This window comes from Microtus ochrogaster, chromosome 7, assembly GCF_000317375.1.
Source record: "Microtus ochrogaster isolate Prairie Vole_2 chromosome 7, MicOch1.0, whole genome shotgun sequence".
Classification (NCBI taxonomy): domain Eukaryota; kingdom Metazoa; phylum Chordata; class Mammalia; order Rodentia; family Cricetidae; genus Microtus; species Microtus ochrogaster.
This window is the reverse complement of record NC_022014.1, coordinates 59,376,340-59,394,301: the sequence shown is the minus strand read 5'-3', so window position 1 is coordinate 59,394,301 and position 17,962 is coordinate 59,376,340. Positions and strand designations below refer to the sequence as shown.

Here is a 17,962-nt window from a genome sequence, read left to right as displayed (position 1 = left end):
AAAAAAAAAAAAAAGAAAAGAAAAGAAAAGGAAAAAAAGAATGGAAGTAGAGATAAGTGTGCTATCACCGTGTAAGAGAAGAGGTGGGGTTGGGGGAAGGGTGGGCAAAGGGCAGGCACTGGATGGAGTCTCCGTGTGTTTTTGAGACGGATCGCAGCCCTTTACCCAGCACAGAGCAGCCAGAACGCCCGTGTTCCTTGCTGGAGTAATCGCGTGGACTGGATGACTGCGGTGGTTGAGGATGGGTCTAGTTTGCCTAGGTTAAATCTGGGTAGTCTGAGTAGACAGACTGTGATAGCTGAAACTGGAGTCGCTGGTCCAGCCTGGGCTTGGAGCATCCTCCAGTCATCGTGTATCCTGGGCTTGGAGCATCCTCCAGTCATCGTGTATCCTGGGCTTGGAGCATCCTCCAGTCATCGTGTATCCTGGGCTTGGAGCAGAAGTTAGGATTGTAGGTGAGGGGAAGGCTAGCATGAGGGCAGGATGGCCCACAGAGCCTTCCTTTCTCTTCCTGACCTCCATACTTGCAGGGAGCACCCCAGTGGATGGGGAGGAGTGCTGCAGAGGGCATGGGGAACCAACCCCCTGCTCTCTGTCTGTGTGGAAGATCCCAAAGTCCCTGTCACCCTGCGCTCTGGCACCAGGCTTTTTCAGTTCTCCCACAGAGGTCCTGGTCCTGGGTCTGGGCAGGTAGAATTCTGAAGGCTGTACCCGGTACCTGGGGAATTTGGGTTTTAACGGGGGTGGGGGGGTGGGGGGGACCTGGAAAGAAAAGGACGCGCCAATCCCCTTAGGAAAGGCTCAATTTCCCTTTCTTTGGGAATGTGTCCTTGTATCTGGTGTTCTTTGCTTTCTTGAGGATGTGGAGGGATTAAATGGAGGAAGTGTGGCATTTCCTAGAATAGGGTGGGACAGTGACAATTGCCTCCGGCTTCCCATCCCAGGCTCTGCAGCTGTCCCTTGCAACCGAGCTGTTGGTCACATTTCTTAGCTTGCACAAGTTGCTGTGTGCTCAGTTGGGGTTCTGAGGAACTTCTAGAATAAAGGTCATTCGGGTGGGAAAGGCGAACTAACTTTGGGGGACACATGTTCTATTTATTTGTCCCAGCCTCCTTGTCGCTTTGTGGTGAGGAACTCAAGTCTGAACCCCTGGTGCTGGCCCCTGGTCCCCTCCCTAACAGGGACAAGGGCATTACTCGGTGAAGAAAGGGTTTTGTGATTTCAAGGCCGGCGATGACTAAATGAGATCTCAAGATCGCCCATCCTTCACAGTTGGTTGGAGGAGGTTAGGACCTCGGCCAGCTCTAACCCTGCCTGGCAGCTAACCAAGTGGGATGGGGTTGGAGGAGGGCGGGAAGGAACTCATTAAATCCCAGTTTGCTGTCTGTTTGCTTGGAGGCTAATTGCTGGGAAAACCCCATGACGTAGGAGCCATCTCCTCTTTCTCTGTTAACACGGAGAAAAACAGAAACCAGAATAGAGTCCCATCCAGGAAACGCCTCTGACAGCAGAGACAAACACCCTGTGCTGGCCTGGGTTAGTCATTAGCAGGCAGGCAGCTGCTGCCATGGGGACAGAGGAGGAGGAAGGACCGTGAGCAGCTACACCCTGCCTCCCCCTCCTCCTAGTACCACCACCACACCCAGCTGGGCAAAACCAGAGGCAACCATAGACCGTGAATGCAGCTCCACCTAGGAGTGGAAGTCACCCCTGGTGCCCTGACTGGCTTGAGTTAGGCACAGACTGAAGCAGCTGAGGTCCAGAGAGTATTAGAGCATCCCCAAGAAGCCCAGAGAGGTGTTCTGGCCGCCCAGGCATGCTTGAGGACAGTGGAGTTCACAAGCTATCCAGACTACCCCCACCCAAGTTTAGCTGCCCAGCCCTCCCCGTTCCCCGTTCATCCCTTTCCTGTCCTACCTCCATGGTTGGATAGGGCAGAAGACCTGGCCATCCCTCTCATAGACAACATCTTATTGAGGTTATTATCACAGTATTTCTTTTAGCTTTGGGAGGGGGGCACACACGTCCCTGAGCACATGCAGAGGCCGAGGAAGGACGTCAAATGTCTGTCACTTGCCACCACCTTATTCTTTTGAGACAGGATCTCCCACTGACCCTGGATCTAGGCTGGCACCTACCAAGTCCCAGCAATTCTCTTACCTCTGCCCTTAAAATTGCTGAGGTTACAGCTACCTGTAACTCTGCCCCAGATTTTTATGGAGTGCTGGGGATTCGAACTCAGATTCTTATGCTTGTATAGCAAGTATTCTTATCCACTGAGCCATCCCCCCCCCCCCAAGCCCTGTGGTATTTGTTTGTTGTTTCTTTGTTTGTGCTGGGGCTTAAACCCAGGGCCTGTACAAGCTGAGCCACCTGTGAGTGCACACAACCCCTGTGTCTACACATCCTGTGAATATATTTCAATATGAAACAAAGAGGTAGCTTTGTCTTCTGTTCTGAAAGGGTCTAACCCAGAGATTTATGACCCGTTGACCTACTTTCAGCCTCAGGGAAGATTAGGTCTGGATATTCTGAAGTTGGAGAATGGCATGTTTTGTGACACTTCTGGGCAGGGGCCCTGTTGGGTGATGGGTAGATTCAGCAGTGGGCTGGCCTGGGTCCCAGAGGTAGCTACTGACCTGTGCCTGGTCCCTTTTTCAGCTCTGGGAACGAGATCCACAGAGACGGTGTACAGTGAGATCCGGAAGGTCGAGCCTAGTGAGTGAGGGGCCCCTGATTTTCGGGATGGGAGGGTCCACGCTAGAATCATGGATGGGGCTTTGAGAGTGGCCGGGGGGAATAAAGCCCAGAAGGTCATCAGCTCTTTTTTTTTTTTTTTTTTGGTTTTTCGAGACAGGGTTTCTCTGTGGCTTTGGAAAGGTCATCAACTCTTAGGGCTTGACTCTTTCCTTCCTGCTACCTCTAAGAAGACAAAGGTACAGACAGTCTAAGACTAAGACACTTGCCCAAGGTCACCAAAAACAGGCCTCTAGATTCCTTTCCTAGTGGCTTTGTCTTTGGTCGGTGGGGAAGAGGCTGGAAGAATAATAGTTTTGCCCTTTATTCTTCTAAGACAAGACAGACCAACAAGTGACAAACAAACTGGGTTCATAAAACATGCAGAAGGAATCTCAACAAGGAATGACTCAGAAAGGAGATTAGAGGGTAGGGATTTATGCAACTGCTTAATAAAGAACAATTAACATGCAAAGAAACGACAAGATGTTGAGCACGGTGCTGCATGCCTCTAATTCCAGCACAGGGGAAGGAGAGGCTGGAATATCAAAAATGTAGGTCACTGTTGCCTACATATCAGGTTCTAAAATAGTCAGGACTCTATAAAAGCTGTCTTTAAAAGATGGAGGGAAGGAAAAGGAAAAAGAGAGAGAGGAAAGAATAGGGACCAGAAAGACCACTCAGCCGTTAAGAACACTGGTTGCTCCTGCAGAAGATGGGCTTTGGTTTCTAGCACATAGATGGAGGCTCACAGCCTTTTGTAAGTCTAGTTCCGAGGGATCCGACACCCTCTTCTGGCCTCCAGAGGCACCAGGAATACACATAGTACACAGACATGCAGGCAAAACACCCATACATGTAAAGTTTTTTAAAAAATTAATTTAAAAAGAAAAGGAAAGAAAATGAGATAGACAAGAAAAATAAAACAGAGCTTTAGTCTTCCAAGGAAAGCAGACTATAGGAAGGTAGTTATCTGGGGCAAACCATCCTTCTGCCCCTGCCTCCCAAGTGTTGGGATTAAAGGCATGAGCCACCACCACCGGGCTTTGCCTTTCTTATAGAACCCAGAACTACATGCCTAGGGTTGACACCACCCACAGTTGGGCTGGGTTCCCCACATCAAGCATTAATCAAGAAAGTGCTTACCTATAGGTAATCTAATGGAAGTGTTTTCTCAGCCAAGAGCCCCTCTTCCCAAATGCTCTAGCTTGTGCCAAGTTGATATAAAACTAACCAACATAGTCACCTTGTCTGTAAAATGAGGGATGAACTAGATTTTAGGTTCTCAATATTTGTTAAAACTCAGATTTCCCAGTCCACTCCCAGCCCTGAATATCTGAGTCCTTTAAGTGGAAGAATTTGCATTTCTAACCACACAGGGCTGGCCTGGGGACGTAGAGTGCCAGTCTGTGGGTGTTGTTATTATGCCACACAGGTCTTGCTCCTTGGGTGTCTCTTCTTCCCCAAGCATCCTGGAGTGATTAGCTAGGCATGCTGAGAGAGAAATCCAGAAACACTGTGTGTCCGCAGGGGGTAACATGGAAGGGAAGTGGGTTGTGGGCAGCCTGTAGCTGGCCGGTGTGGGGCTGGGTCTTAGCAGACATCCCCGCCCCCCTCACATACCAGGGCTGGGTCTTAGCAGACACCCCCCTCCCCCTCACCCATTCCTTGCTGTCTTCCAACCAGTGACTGTTTTGGGAAATGGCTCATAGGGCGTAGTTTTGGCTCTTAAAACCCTTTTCCCCTGAGAAATTCAAAGGAAGGCCACTCCCCTAGATAAGAAGAAGGGCAAGGGCAGGACTGCCTCCAAGGAGCAGTCCAGGGAAGGGACCCTTGGAGAGACTGGGGAGGAGGGGCGTCACCAAGAGGCAGGAGGGAGTTTGTGGGCCACGGGAGGCACATGGTGTCTGCAATCTTGGCTTTGGACTCTAAGTTTACCTTCTTAACTTGTATTGCAAAAATGTACAGAAAACTTAATATTTTAACCATTTTCAAACATCTAGGTGGCTGATTTCGTGTCCTCAAGTCTTTTCACACTGTTAGGCAGTCATGGTTCCCACCAGGCATCTTGAGAATCTTTTCGTTTTTCCCGCACTTTAACCAATAACTCCACCCCCACCCGGCTGCCTGCACCAGCCCTTGGTCATCACTGTTCTACCCTTTTTCATCTGTCAGATAAGGGGACACAGCCAACAATTTCCAGCTCTCTTCTAATCATAACATTCCAAAAGTCTTGAGTTGCACTGGCAAGATGGCTTCATGGGTAAAAGACACTTATCCCCAAGCCTGACAACCTGAGTTCAAACTCTGTGCATCACATGAAGAAGGGGAAACTGAGTCCTGAAAGTTGACCTCTGACCTCCAAATGAGCCTTGTGGCATGTGCACCTCACACCCCCATTATAAATAAATGTAATAAGAATAAATAAATAAGATGATATACACTTTGAATCCCAGCACTCAGAAGGCAGAGGCAGGCAAAGCTCTGTGAGTTCAAGTCCAGCCTGGTTTATAAAAAAAAAAAGTTCCAGGCCAATCAGGGCCACTAAACCAAACCAATAAATAAATAAATAAATAAAATAGTTTCAAGTTCCTGCCTTTTGGAAATGGAGATTGTTTCCTCAGCCTTGGCCCCTCTAGACCTGTCCACCTGGACGTGTGGGGGTGTAGTCACTTTAAAGATTAACCCAGCCTTTAGTCTCAGCACTCAGGAGGCCGTGCCAGCGGATCTCTTGAGTTTGAGGCCAGCCTGATCTACAGATCACACAGATCGAGTTCCAAAACAGCCAAGACTACACAGTGAAACCCCGTCTCAAAAAATACCTAAGGAGCCGGGCGGTGGTGGCGCACGCCTTTAATCCCAGCACTCGGGAGGCAGAGGCAGGTGGATCTCTGTGAGTTTGAGACCAGCCTGGTCTACAAGAGCTAGTTCCAGGATAGGCTCCAAAGCCACAGAGAAACCCTGTCTCGAAAAATACCTCAGGGGGTTGGGAGGCAAAGGAGAGGAGAGATTACGAACTGGCTGCTGCCAGGACAAGCTGAGAAACTATCCTTAGTAATCTGCATTCTTTTTGATTTTGTGTTTAGTCTTCAGTTTTCTCAGAGGAATGGGGCCGACAACGCTCATTCTCCACTATGACTCGTTTGTTTCCTTATCCATTTACTGAGTGGTACTGGGGAGAAACCCAGGGCCTCCCGTCTGCTGAGTGCCCACTCTGCCACTGAGCCACTTTCCCAGGCCTTTTCCTAGTAGCTTAGACGCAAGCTTAAACTTGGGAGGTTGTAAAAGATATTGTTCACACTAAATTTAAAAAAAATTATAAGCGTATGGGGTATTTTTACCCTTCATATACGTCTGTGTACCGTGGGGATCCTTGGCACCCACAGAGGCCAGAAAACCGAGTCAGATCCCCGGAAACTGGAGTTACAGGTGGTTGTGAGCGTCCATGACGGTGCTGAGACCCGAATCTGGCTCCTCTGCAAGAGCAGTCAGCGCTCTTAACCACTGAGCCCAGATATGGAGATTAGCATTTCACGCTTTTGTCTGATTTCAGAAAACGTGGGTTGAGCAGGAGATGCCAGAACAGAGCATGGGGCTCTGCTGCTGGGTGGCCCTGGGACTAGAGGTGCGTCACGGCCTCCCTCACGTGGGGAGGCAGACCTGATGACTGGCTGGTGCCTAGGCTGACCTGGATGTTTACCAGAGGTCATCTACCTTTGACCTAGCTAGGCTAGAAGAGGGCTCCTTAGGTGGAGATGTTCCTGACCCCTCTGATGGGAAACGATGAAGTATTATAAGACAGGGTTCAAGGACAGGTAGACTTAGGAGAGCAGGTTTTTAATTTGTTTGTTGTTCGTTTGTTTTTGGCTTTTTGAGACTGGGTTACTCTGTAGCTTTAGAGCCTGTCCTGGAACTAGCTCCTGTAGACCAGGCTGGCCTCGAACTCTTCGTTATTTTGAGACAGAGTCTGGAACTCCTGATAATTCTGTGTCTCCAAATCCTGAGTGTTGGATTTACAGGAGTGAGCCGCCATACACGGCTCAGGGTTTTTGTTTTTAAGATTTTCGTGTTTCTCTCTCTCTCTCTCTCTCTCTCTCTCTCTCTCTCTCTCTCTCTCTCTGAGTCTGGGTCTGCTATAATACCTGGTTAGCCTTGAACTCACTACGTAGCTGAGGATGACCTTGAACTTCTGACCTTCTTGCCTCCACCTCCCTAGTACCAGGCGTTGCAGGCCTGTGTTGCCACACCAGTTTATATGATACTGGGGGGATCAAACTCAGAGCTTTGAGCGTTCTAGGCCAGCCAGCACTTTGCCAGCTGAGCCACACCCTTGTCCTTGACCTTCTCACTGTGACCTCTACCACCTGGAAGGGTAGCCACCTCCTCCAGCACCACGTGGGATCTCTTCCCCAGACAGTAGATGAGGTCCCTCATTGCTGCTGTTTCCACAAACCCACGTCCTCAGTGTGCTGTCCGGAGAATGGGCTCCAACATAGTCTCTGGGACAGGTGCAAGGCTGGTTTGTGCAAAGAGGCAAATTATCTCCCCCCAACCTCCATCTTGTGGTGAAACACACCTCTCCCTAATGAAGGCAATGGCGCTATCCTTACACGTAGCTTCCAGGTCTCCTTGGCCTTTCTCTCCACTTCCAGACTTTTGGCAAAGGCCATCTACACAATGGAGGTCTGGCCAGGCAGCCAGGGACAGTGTGCATTTTGGCAAAAGGATGAGTCAAAATGAGCTTCGCTTGGGAAAAAGGACATAGTGGTCCTCCCCTTCAGGCAGATTGGGCATGATGTCAAGAGCCTGAGCCACCCTCACACCTCCTGATCCTCCAGGCTCACTCCTGGAAGTGAACAGACAAACAGAAAAACCTAGGGAATAGCTCTGCTGCCAGAGAGGATATTGGTGGCATTATTAAAACAGCACAAACCTGGAAGGGACCTTTTTTTCTTTTAGTTTTTGAGTGTGGGAGTTCTCTTTATATGTCTGTCTGTGTACCATCTGTGTCTGGTGCCTGAGGAGGCCAGAAGAGGTTGTCGAATACCCTGGGACTAAAGTTATAGGCAGTTGTGAGCCACCATATAGGTGCTGGGAATCGAACCCTGGTCCTCTGGAAGAGCAGCCAGTGTTCTTAACCCCTGAACCATCTTTCCAGCTCCAGAACCTAATTTTTTAAAGTCAGTAATCAGTTGTATAACCACTTGACTCGATGATGTGGCTATGGACAATTGTGTTTGAGAGGATATTTGCTTTTTTTTTTTTAGACAAGTCTAATGTTATTTTTTAATTAGATAAAAATAGGAAATTAGAAAGTTGCAAATAAAAGTGACCTCTGCTCTCACCCTCAGGCACTGTTGGCCACTCCCACTCTCCCTCAGCAGCTGACTGAGCAGAACGCACTGGAGAGGGTCAGGGAAAGTTATGACAGGGCCTGTGACATTTCCTACCCTATCCTTTGATGTAGAACGTTTATGATTTAGAGAACTTTTAAATACTCTCTCAATGCTGGGCTGTGGTGGCAGTGCACACCTTTAATCCCAGCACTCGGGAGGCAGAGGCAGGTGGATCTCTGTGAATTTGAGGCCAGCCTGGTCTACAGAGCAAGTTTTAGGCTACACAGAGAAACCCTGTCTTGAAAAACCAACCAACCAACCAACCAACCAGCAAACAAACAAATAATAACTTTAAAATGTCAAATGAGAAGCCAGGTATAGTGCTATAGACCTTTAATCCTAGCACTTCAGAGACACAGGCAGGTAGGTTTCTGTGAGTTTAAGGATAGCCTGGTCTACACAGAGTGTTTCAAGACAGCCAGAGTTATATAGTGAATTCTGTCTTTAAAAAAAAAAAGTCAAGCTGGGAGTGGTGATGCATGCCTTTAATCCCAGCACTTGGGAGGCAGAAGCAGCTGGTTCTCTTGTGAGTTTGAGGCCAGCCTGGTCTACAAAGTGAGTTCCAGGACAGCCAGGACTGTTATACAGAAAAACCTTGTCTCACCCCCCCCTCCAAAAAAAAAAGGTCAAATGTGGAGGGTGGAGGTGTAGTTGGGTAATTGGTAGACTTACTCGTCAGACTCTGGACTTCACCCTCAGGCCCATGATCTGTGTGATGGTTCACTGGTTCATGCCAGTAATCCCAGCCCTGGGGGATGAGGCAGAAAGCTCAAGGTTATCTTGGACTACCTAGTGAGTTAGAGGCCAGAGCTGCATGAGACCCTGCTTCAAAATAGCAAAGCAAGCCAACAAAAAAGGCAAAGAATATTCCAGGGACTCTGCAAGACTGTCACATGGCCCAGACCATCCCCAGGAGCTTGTCTAGGGACAAAAGACCATCGGCAATGGCCTGAGTGTCCCCCCCCCCCCCCGGCCCCAGCAGCAGCTCCAGTGTGAAGCTGCGCTGGGTCTGGCACACTTACCACTCTGCTGTCTTTGTTTTGCAGATTGCGTGGAAAGCAGATATTTTGTAAGTAAACACTTCACACACATCATGTTAAAATGCTCCGTGGGGCCAGCTAGTAGCTCGTGCGTGAATCACACACGGACACTTGTTGTGGGAGTTCCAGGCCATCTGAGACTGCAGAGTGACTTTGCAGGACAGCCTGGACCGCTAAGTGTCTTTGTTGTTGTTTACAAAAGTGCTCTATAGAACCCTGAACTATTTCCCAACTTGCCCAGGGTCCACTCTCCACTAATTCTCCCACCATGTCGTTCTAGCATGGCCCGGTTGGGAGCAGGAGCCCTGGTCTAAACCAGCTTCACGACTGCTCCTCGGCCCCAGGTTACCCCATCACGGCTCGGCCAATATAGGGAGAGGGATCCTGGGAATTCTCCAGCGTGGTTGGGAATCTTACTGCTCTTTTCACAAGAAGACAGGCTCAGACATAGGGACGCAAGCTTGAAAGAGGAGCTTGAGTTCAAGGCCAGTTTGGGCTACATATTAAGTCCCTGATGAGAGAGGGAGGAGGAAGAAGAGAAAGAGAGAGAAGAGAGGAGGGGCTGGGGAGACAGCTCAGTTAATAAAGTGTTCACACAAGAATCCTAGAACGCAAAGTGAAAAACTCAGGCGTAGGGGCTCACACCTGTAATGCCATACCTGGAGAGGTAGAGACAGGCAGCTAGATCCCTGGAGCTTTCCGACCAGCCAGTCTAGGTAAGTTTGAGGCCAGTGAAAGACCCTGTGGAAAGAAAGGAAGGAAAGGAAAAGATGAACAGTGCTTAAGGAATGGCACCTGAGATTGACCTCTGGCCTCTACATACACAGAACATACATGTGCATATGCATGCACTCACATCGGAACATGCACACACATACACAGAGGAACACACAAGAAAGGAAGCAGGGAGGGAGGGAGAGGCATTTAAATTCAGTTCATGCAGAAACCACTGCCTTCCGGTTCCCAGTGCCTCTGTGGGCACCCAGCAGTACAGGGGTTACTGGAGGAGCTATTATCTTCAAATATGAGGAACTTGTCTCTGAATTGATCTTTTGGGTCTGGGAGAAACTTCCAGCAAGACTTCTGCAGCCTTCAGTGGGCCCCTGGCTTCCTTTGTTTCGCGGGTCTGAATTCTTGTTAAACGGAGCTCATTATGCTTGTGACAGACAGGAAGGCGCTGGTATTCTTTGTGTGGAGGAAAGGTATCCGTTTGAGGAAAAGAGGAAAGAAATGAACGGCTTTTTCTATCCTGCACCCACCTAGGCTTCTGGAAGCACTATTGCATTGGAAGGGCTAAGCGGGCGTATTTTATAGATGAAGAAACGGAGGCCTGGCTTGATAAAACAGTTTGCCCAGAATCACACAGAGCCAGGGACAGAGCCCAAGTCTCTAAAAACCTGTGCTCTGCCTTCAGTGTCAAGAAATGACTGACACTGGACGATGGTGGTGCACACCTTTAATCCCAGCACTCAGGAGGCAGAGACGGGCGGGTCTCTGTGAGATGGAGGCCAGCCTGGTCTACAGAGTGAGTTCCAGGACAGCCAGGGCTACAAAGAGAAACCCTGTCTCGAAAAACAATAATAATAGTAATAATAATAATAATAATAATAATAATAATAGAAGTTGCGTGACGGTTCCACAAGAGTTGAATGGCAGCTTTTTTCCATAAGCAGTGTGGGACCCTAATAAAAACCTGTTCTCTGGCTGTCTGCATGCCTGCATGTATCTGTGGCCACCCAGGGCAGGGCTGCAGCTTGACAGACCCTGCAGAACCAACTCAGTTACTTTGTCTTCCACCAAAAGGGCCTCTCTGGACAAAGACTCTGAACTCCAGACCAGTGGGGGAGTGGCTTTCCCTCAGAGTCTCCTCTGATCCCGGGGTGTTCCAAATGCTCTGGCCAAGTCCTACCCCCAAAATAATAAAGTCATTTGGCGGGAACTCAGGGGTTCCCAGCCTTTGAGAAAGGAATTTTGAATCTTGAAGCAAATAGATTTTGTTTACGAAAGAAGTAGGCAGTTTCCCTAATAAGCAGCCACGGGCAGCCAGAAGAAAATGAACAGAATTGCCCAGCGGGGAAATGGGAGGGGCTTCCTTCCTGAAATCAAACCTGGCGATCATTCCCCTCTTGTTTAACTGCCCTTGCTTCTGAAAACATATTGGAGGAAATATCTGAACAATGAGACAGCCACTTAGCCAGCGACTCACTTGGTATTGTTTGACTTACTTTAATGGCACATTCTGACTTCATTTTTCCTCTGCCATTTTTGCCTTGTTTATAAATTGTGTTTGTGGCCCACGCAGACAGATAACGTGGAAGAGAACAGCCTGTACTTAAAGAAGTCGAATCTGGACCTGTGAAGGTCTCTAGATTTTAGAAAGAACCCTGACTCTCAGGGGTCGAGAACAAGACAATGCCAGTTAGGGTGTCCTTCCCTCCTCCCCAGGGCCAGCAGGGGGCTGGGCTGTGATAGGACTTGCCCAGGAGTGGGGTTGAGGTGCTGGAGAGTGGGGTTCCAGTTCTATAGCTTTTGTGGGTGACTTCCTCAAGCCTAAAAAGTAGATATGGTGATCATGATGGTTATGATGGTGATGATGATAATGATGGTGGTGATAGGGATGGGGATGATGATGGTTGTGACAGGGATGGTGATGATAGGGATGGTGATGATGATGGTGGTGATGATGATGGTGGTGATGATGATAATGATAGTGGTGACAGGGATGGTGATGATAATGGTGATGATACTTGTGATAATGATGGTGGTGACAGGGATGGTGATAATGATGGTGGCGATAATGATGGTAGTGATAGGGATAGTGATGATGATGATGATTGTGATAATGATGGTGGTGATGATGGTGGTGGTGATGATGACAATGATGGTTATAATATTGGTGATAATGATGATGAAAGGGATGGTGACATCAGCTACAACATCTGCCTCCTGGGATTTTCTTAGGGGTTAAAGGGGATTCTTTGAAAACCCCAAACCATCACAGGAAATCACTTATCTTCTCTAAAGGTCTCTTCCTTAAGTGCTGGCAACCGTGGGTGCGGTTGTGAGTTTCTTTCTTTGGCTCTGAGATGTCCCCACCCACACATGCAGGGGAAACATTTACAAGGCTTAGGGTTCAACCAAAACCTAGGAGACCCACATTCAAACTTTTGAGTTGCCTTAATTAAGTGCTTAATCTGTATGTAAGATTCTGTTTATCCATCAGTCATCATTAAAAAGATTCTGTGTGTGTGTGTGTGTGTATGTGTGCATGTGTGTGAGTGTGTATAAGTGTGTTGTGAGAGTGCGTGTGCAAGTGAGAGTGTGTTGTGTAAGTGCGTGAGTGTGCATGTGTGTGTGAGAATGTGTGTGTGTGTATACAGAGCTGCACATGATGGAATCGGGGTAACATTTGCGAGTCCATTCCCTCCTCTGTGGGACAGAACTCTTGTGAGTATCCACGCTCGTGCCATCCTGCCCAGCCCCATTTCCACATCTGTAAATTGAGTGACTTCTCAACCTGGATACTGCGGGGATTAAGTGAGCACTCGGCACTGTCCTGATAGACCGAAAGTGCTCATCCTCGGTGCTCTCTAGAAGTAGAAATTAGTGGTCTGGAGGAGGGGGTGGAATCAGAGGGCCTTTGGGGGTTTCTCAGTGCCACATTCTGAGCAGAAAGCAGGGCAGTTCCACTGCTGAAGTGTAGGTGGCTGATGGCAAGGCCAGGCCTCACAGCGGGTATGTTAACCTTTACTTCACAGTTCCTGGGGCCCTCCTGGGCCCAGCCCTTCCTGTCTGTGGACTTGGTCCCCCTGCAACGTCATCCAGAGTGTTGTTTGCCTCCAAAGAGGGAGAACAGAGGCGTCTGGGGACAGACTTGGTCTGGGACCTACAGAAGCCTGGACATGAGGATCACGTCTCCCTTCTCTGGGAGAGTAGAGGAAATGGCAGAAGGCAGCTGCCAACGCTGGCAAGCCTCCAGCCCTCTGGGGTCACACAGCTTTCTTGGCCCACGTGTGCAGTTCTATCCTGGCGAAGGAAGAGCTAGAGTCTTGGCCTCCTAGTTGGGCTCTCAGGTCTGCATCCTGTTCTAGAAGCCCCAGACCCAGCAAAACAAAACGGGGACTCTCGCAGCTTCCGCAGGAGGCCAGGCAGTCTGGTCACCGGGTCCCCAAGATGTCGGGCAGCCGTTCCATCCTCCTTTGCTCCCACTTTATGAGCCCTACTTGCAGCATGGTGTCCTGTGTCCGCAGAGGGTTCAGAACAGGGGACCCCGATGCTTCCTGCTCTCTCGGACTCTCCATTCTCAAGAACCCTCTGCTCCCACATCTCCCAGCATGGCCAGCCCTTTGGCCCAGCAAGTTTACAAAATCTTTCAAGTCAGCTCACACCACTTCTGTGATCTCCTCTCTGCTCCGTGATACATGGAGCCCTCACTGCCTCCAGACCACTTCATAGCAATGCTGCTGGTCAGGGATTGGTAAAGGGTCACGGTGAGGTGGCTCCTGAATTCAGAATACAGATTGCCATCTAAAAGCCAGGGATCTGTAATCCCAGCATTCCTTTGTAGAGATGGGAGGTGAGGAACCCCCAGAAGCTCTTGGGTCAGTTAGCAACAGTGGAAGGTGAGACGACCCAAGATTTCCAGTGCACACACATGTCCACATTGACACAACTGAATATGCACACATTGTCCACACACACACACACACACACAAATACAAACAAAATCACCAACGGAATATGAAGTCCTTGGGGGCAGAGCCATCCTCTTCAGCATAGAGAGCATTGCTGGGTACCAGGCGGTGAGTGGGTGACTTAAGCTGCCATTGCGAGCTCTGTTGTCGTTCTGAGACTGGCTCTCGTATAAAACAGCCCAGGTTAGCTGGGAGCTGTCTGTACAGCTGAGGATGCTCTTGGGATCTTTATGTTCCCGAGTGCTGGACTGAGAACATTTGTCACCATGCCTGGCTTTTTTGTCCCCCTTAGTAAAAACATACACAACCTAAAATTAGTCACTGTTTTATTGTAAAGTATATCGGTCAAGAGCTGGGGTGTGGCTCAGTGATGGAGCCCACTCCTAGCAATGTGAGGTCCTTCCCCTGTACTTACAGAAACAAAAGGGAGTTCAGTTGCCTGCGGTGCACTTGTATTGTTGTGTGATTGTCACCACAACTCTTCAAAATTTTTTCCTTAAATTCTTATTATGTGTTTGTGAATATGCTCAGGCATATAAGAGTCAAAGGACAACTTCTGGGAGCTGGTGCTCTCTTTCAATCCTCTGGGTCTTGGGATCGAGCTCAGTTTATGAGCCTTGGCAGCACACACCACAACCCACTGAACCACTTCAGCAGCCTTCTAGAACTTTCTTTTTTAAGGATTTGTATGTGAGAGGACTGTGTGTGTGTGTGTGTGTGCGTGCGTGCGTGCGTGCGTGCGCGCGCGCAGGATAAGAGGGTATTAAGTGTTAGTTATCACCACCTGCTTAGTCTTTTGAAGCAGGGTCTCCCCCTGACCCTTGAGTGAGCATATTTTTCATTAGGCTGGAAGCCAGAAAACCTTAGCTTTCTGCTCCCTCAGAGCTGGAGTTACAGGCTGTGTAGACTGGGGTGGCCTTGAAATCACAAAGATCCACCTGCTTGTCCCTGCTGTAGAGTGCTGGGCTTCACCATACCTAGCCAAGTTTTTGTTGTTTTGGTTTTTCAAGACAGGGTTTCTCAGTACTTTAGTGCCTGTCCTGGACCTAGCTCTTGTAGACCAAGCTGGCTTCAAACTCACAGAAACCCACCTACCTCTGCCTCCCAAGTGCTCGGATTAAAGGCATGTGCCACCACCACCCGGCTCCTAACCAAGTTTTTTAATTAAAGGCTGATCTAAAGGACCTTAGATGGCCTGGTGACTCACACCTACAATCCCAGCCCTGGGAAGGCTCAGGCCAGAGAATCACTTGAGAGCCTCAAGATGGCCCAGGCTATAGAGTTTCTGTCTCAAAAACAAACAAAAAGGCAGACTGGAGAGGGGATCCTGTGTTAGCTTGAGGTCCTAGCTAGAGCCAGATGTGAGATCCCCTGTACTTGATGGATCCTCCCTGTGCAGCGCCCGTAGCACACCACACTGGATGCAGTGGCTTGATACTGACATGCAGCAAGAATGCAGGGGTGGAGACAGCAGCTCCTACAGAGCAGGCATGGAGGGAACAGAAGATGGGTTGGGACAACCGCTGCCCTAGAAGTTGGGTTCCCAGAGGATAGTGGCACAGCTTCCAGTGGTTTTGTTTGCTTCAGTCAAGATCTCGTGTACCCCAGTCTAACCTAGAACTGGACTTTGAACTTGAGATCCTCCTGCCGCCACCTCCTGGGGGCTGGCATTACAGAGATGTACCATATGTGGTACTGGTGATGGCGCCCAGGTCCTCTGGCTTGCTGGGCAAGTACTATACCCAAGGATCCACATTCCAGTTCCTTTAGGCTGTTCTGCTCCAGTTTACACCTCTCGCTAGTCCTGAGGGTGTGACCTAACTTGTCCTGTCTTCTGTCCTGCAGAGAACGAAAGGTTCCCTTGATGGAACTTAAGACAACCATGACAGGTGCACATGGCTGGGAGGACGACCACAAGCGAAGAAGAGCAGCCGATTTCCGTGTTCCAGGAGTCCTGTGCACTTACTTAAGAGCCGGCCCTGCCCCCACTGAAAACAGCGATTCTTGAGGCCAAGCCACCCATTCTTAAATCCTCCTGCCTTGTTAATGTCGGGTATAAAGAGAATCAGAGGCGCCGCGGTTTAGTGGCCAGCCCGACCGTCCCTCCAAACTAGAGCATCCTTGTGATTTGGGAGAGGGAGAGGAGGTTCGGGGCAAACAAACCGTGGAAATATTTTGAAGCTCAACTACTGTGTCTCAGAGAGACCAAGCGCTTTCTCGTGTGCCTGTTCTCATGTGCACACCTGTTCTCATGTGCACACCTGTTCTCATGTGCACACCTGTTCTCATGTGCACAGAGCCTGCTTTTGTCCTGTAGTCAGTTACTTTTAGCGAATGGTCTGGACTGGGGGGTAGATTTTTTTGTTTTGTTTTCTTTGCCTTTTTTTTCCTTCTGGGCTGACCTTGTTCTTTGGAGGTATACAATGCTGCTCAGAGAACGTCCCTCATCTCCTGTATGGTGGCTTCATTCACCGAGGGGAGTGGGGGGCACAGCTGCCTGGGAGCAATGCCTGTGGATGGAACCCTGAAGACAAGCCTCAGGCAGGCAATGCCAAGACTAGCCTGGAGTGAGCACAGACACCCTTAAGCTGCTGCTTTCCAGGTTTTTCTTTTCCTCTCCCATGCCGAAGGCCTAAAGAGGAGAAACAGTTGGCTACAGCTAATGGTATTTTTTTTTTTTAGTAGTAAAAGGAAAGGTATACTTTTCTCACTAATTTTTCTTTATTTATTCCCTGTTAAAGAAACGGTCTCCTGAGGTCCCGGGGTGTTTCCGAGGGTGGTGTAAGTGGGGGAATGGGAGCTGCCTTCGTTTTGCCATGGAACACCCATACCTAACATTATCTTCCCTGTTTGCCTCAGCCACCCAGTTGCAGGGCCCCTGAGAGGTATTGTATTAAATAAAACTGATTTTCACTCTTTGGTCATCTGTGAGATGTCATCTTCTGAGACAGGCCACAAGCCAGTAGAATAACCATAGCCCTAAGGGACTTTGTGCTGCCTCTGGTGTCAGAACCAAGGTGTTCTGTCTGTTCCACGGGTGGAGCCTCACACGGGCCAATGGCCAGGCGTAGCTGGATTCTTTGCTCTGTTCTGGGGTCCTCATGTTCACAAGGCAAGTGCTTTCCCAACTTCCCGCCTTCCCAACCTCCATCATGCTTTCTTTTCATTTTCTCCTGTTTTTATTTTATTTTTATCTTGTTTTATTTTGAGGTGGGGTCTCACTGTGTGTAGTTCATTAATCTAGGCTGGGCTGGACTTGAAATTTATTATGTAGCCCAGGCTGGCCTCAAACTCTTGCTCTTCTTGCCTCTCCCTCTGAAGGGCTGGACCGTCTTTCATTCTTTCTCTGCTTCTTCCTTCCCCTTCTTCCTTCCCCTCAATTCTCACTTTCTCTTCTTCACGCTAGTTAGAACAGAGCTCAGGTGTACACAGCAATAGGTATTGATGAGTTTTGCACTCTCAATTATTTCAGACGTCAACACATGGCATGTTTTCTGTGAGGCTGTTCTCCGCATCCTTCACCCTTCGCAGAATATATTTTTCCAAGTGTTTACTGGTTTTTAGGAAAAAGTCCTTCATTGCAGCCTGACTTCATCCTGGCCTGGGTGTGGTTTTCCTGGACTGTCTTGGCACAAGCTATCTGGTGTTGTGCCAGTGACTTTCCCATTAGTTTCTGGTATGCCAACACTCCCTCCTTTCAGCTGTGTGTTGTTGGGACCGGAATTCGCAACATGAGGAAACCCTCCCCCACTCTCAGGACCTCCAAGGGGTCCCAGGAAAAGGAAGTAAGCCTGAACTGGATGCCACCTCTAGATAGAGGCTCTGCCATGCCACCATGTACTGACTGAAGTGTATGTCCCGGGCTGGGGATGTGGCTCAGCCGGAAGTGTGCTTGCCTGGCGTACACTAGATCAGGAGGTAAATAGGCAGCAACTAGGGTATTTTTTCTAAAGAACCCAGTAAATACTTGGAAAAATGATCCACCAAGGATTAAATCTACCCAGAAAACAATTTTACAGACTTTTGGAAGCACTGGGTTCAGTTCTCCCCCTCCCCCTCACCCACTGCACAAAACCAGGTGTGAAGGTTTCTTCTG

At 49.1% G+C, this 17,962-nt stretch overlaps 1 protein-coding gene across 5 annotated transcripts in view; it reads left to right on the top strand.

Moving 5' to 3' along the window:
- The window catches only part of Pecam1 (platelet and endothelial cell adhesion molecule 1), a 62,213-nt gene extending 45,427 nt beyond the window's left edge, over window positions 1–16,786 (top strand). For 2 of the 5 annotated variants that reach the window (XM_013347503.2, XM_013347505.2), the window contains exons 14-16: window positions 2,662–2,718; window positions 9,179–9,201; window positions 15,712–16,786. In XM_013347503.2, the coding sequence (XP_013202957.1) occupies window positions 2,662–2,718; window positions 9,179–9,201; window positions 15,712–15,741 (110 nt within the window). In that variant the 3' untranslated portion in view covers window positions 15,742–16,786. The remainder of the gene's footprint in view (window positions 1–2,661; window positions 2,719–9,178; window positions 9,202–15,711) is intronic. The other 3 variants (XM_026780947.1, XM_013347504.2, XM_005350417.3) reach the window with 3 other exon arrangements.
- The last annotated feature ends 1,176 nt before the right edge of the window (window positions 16,787–17,962 follow it).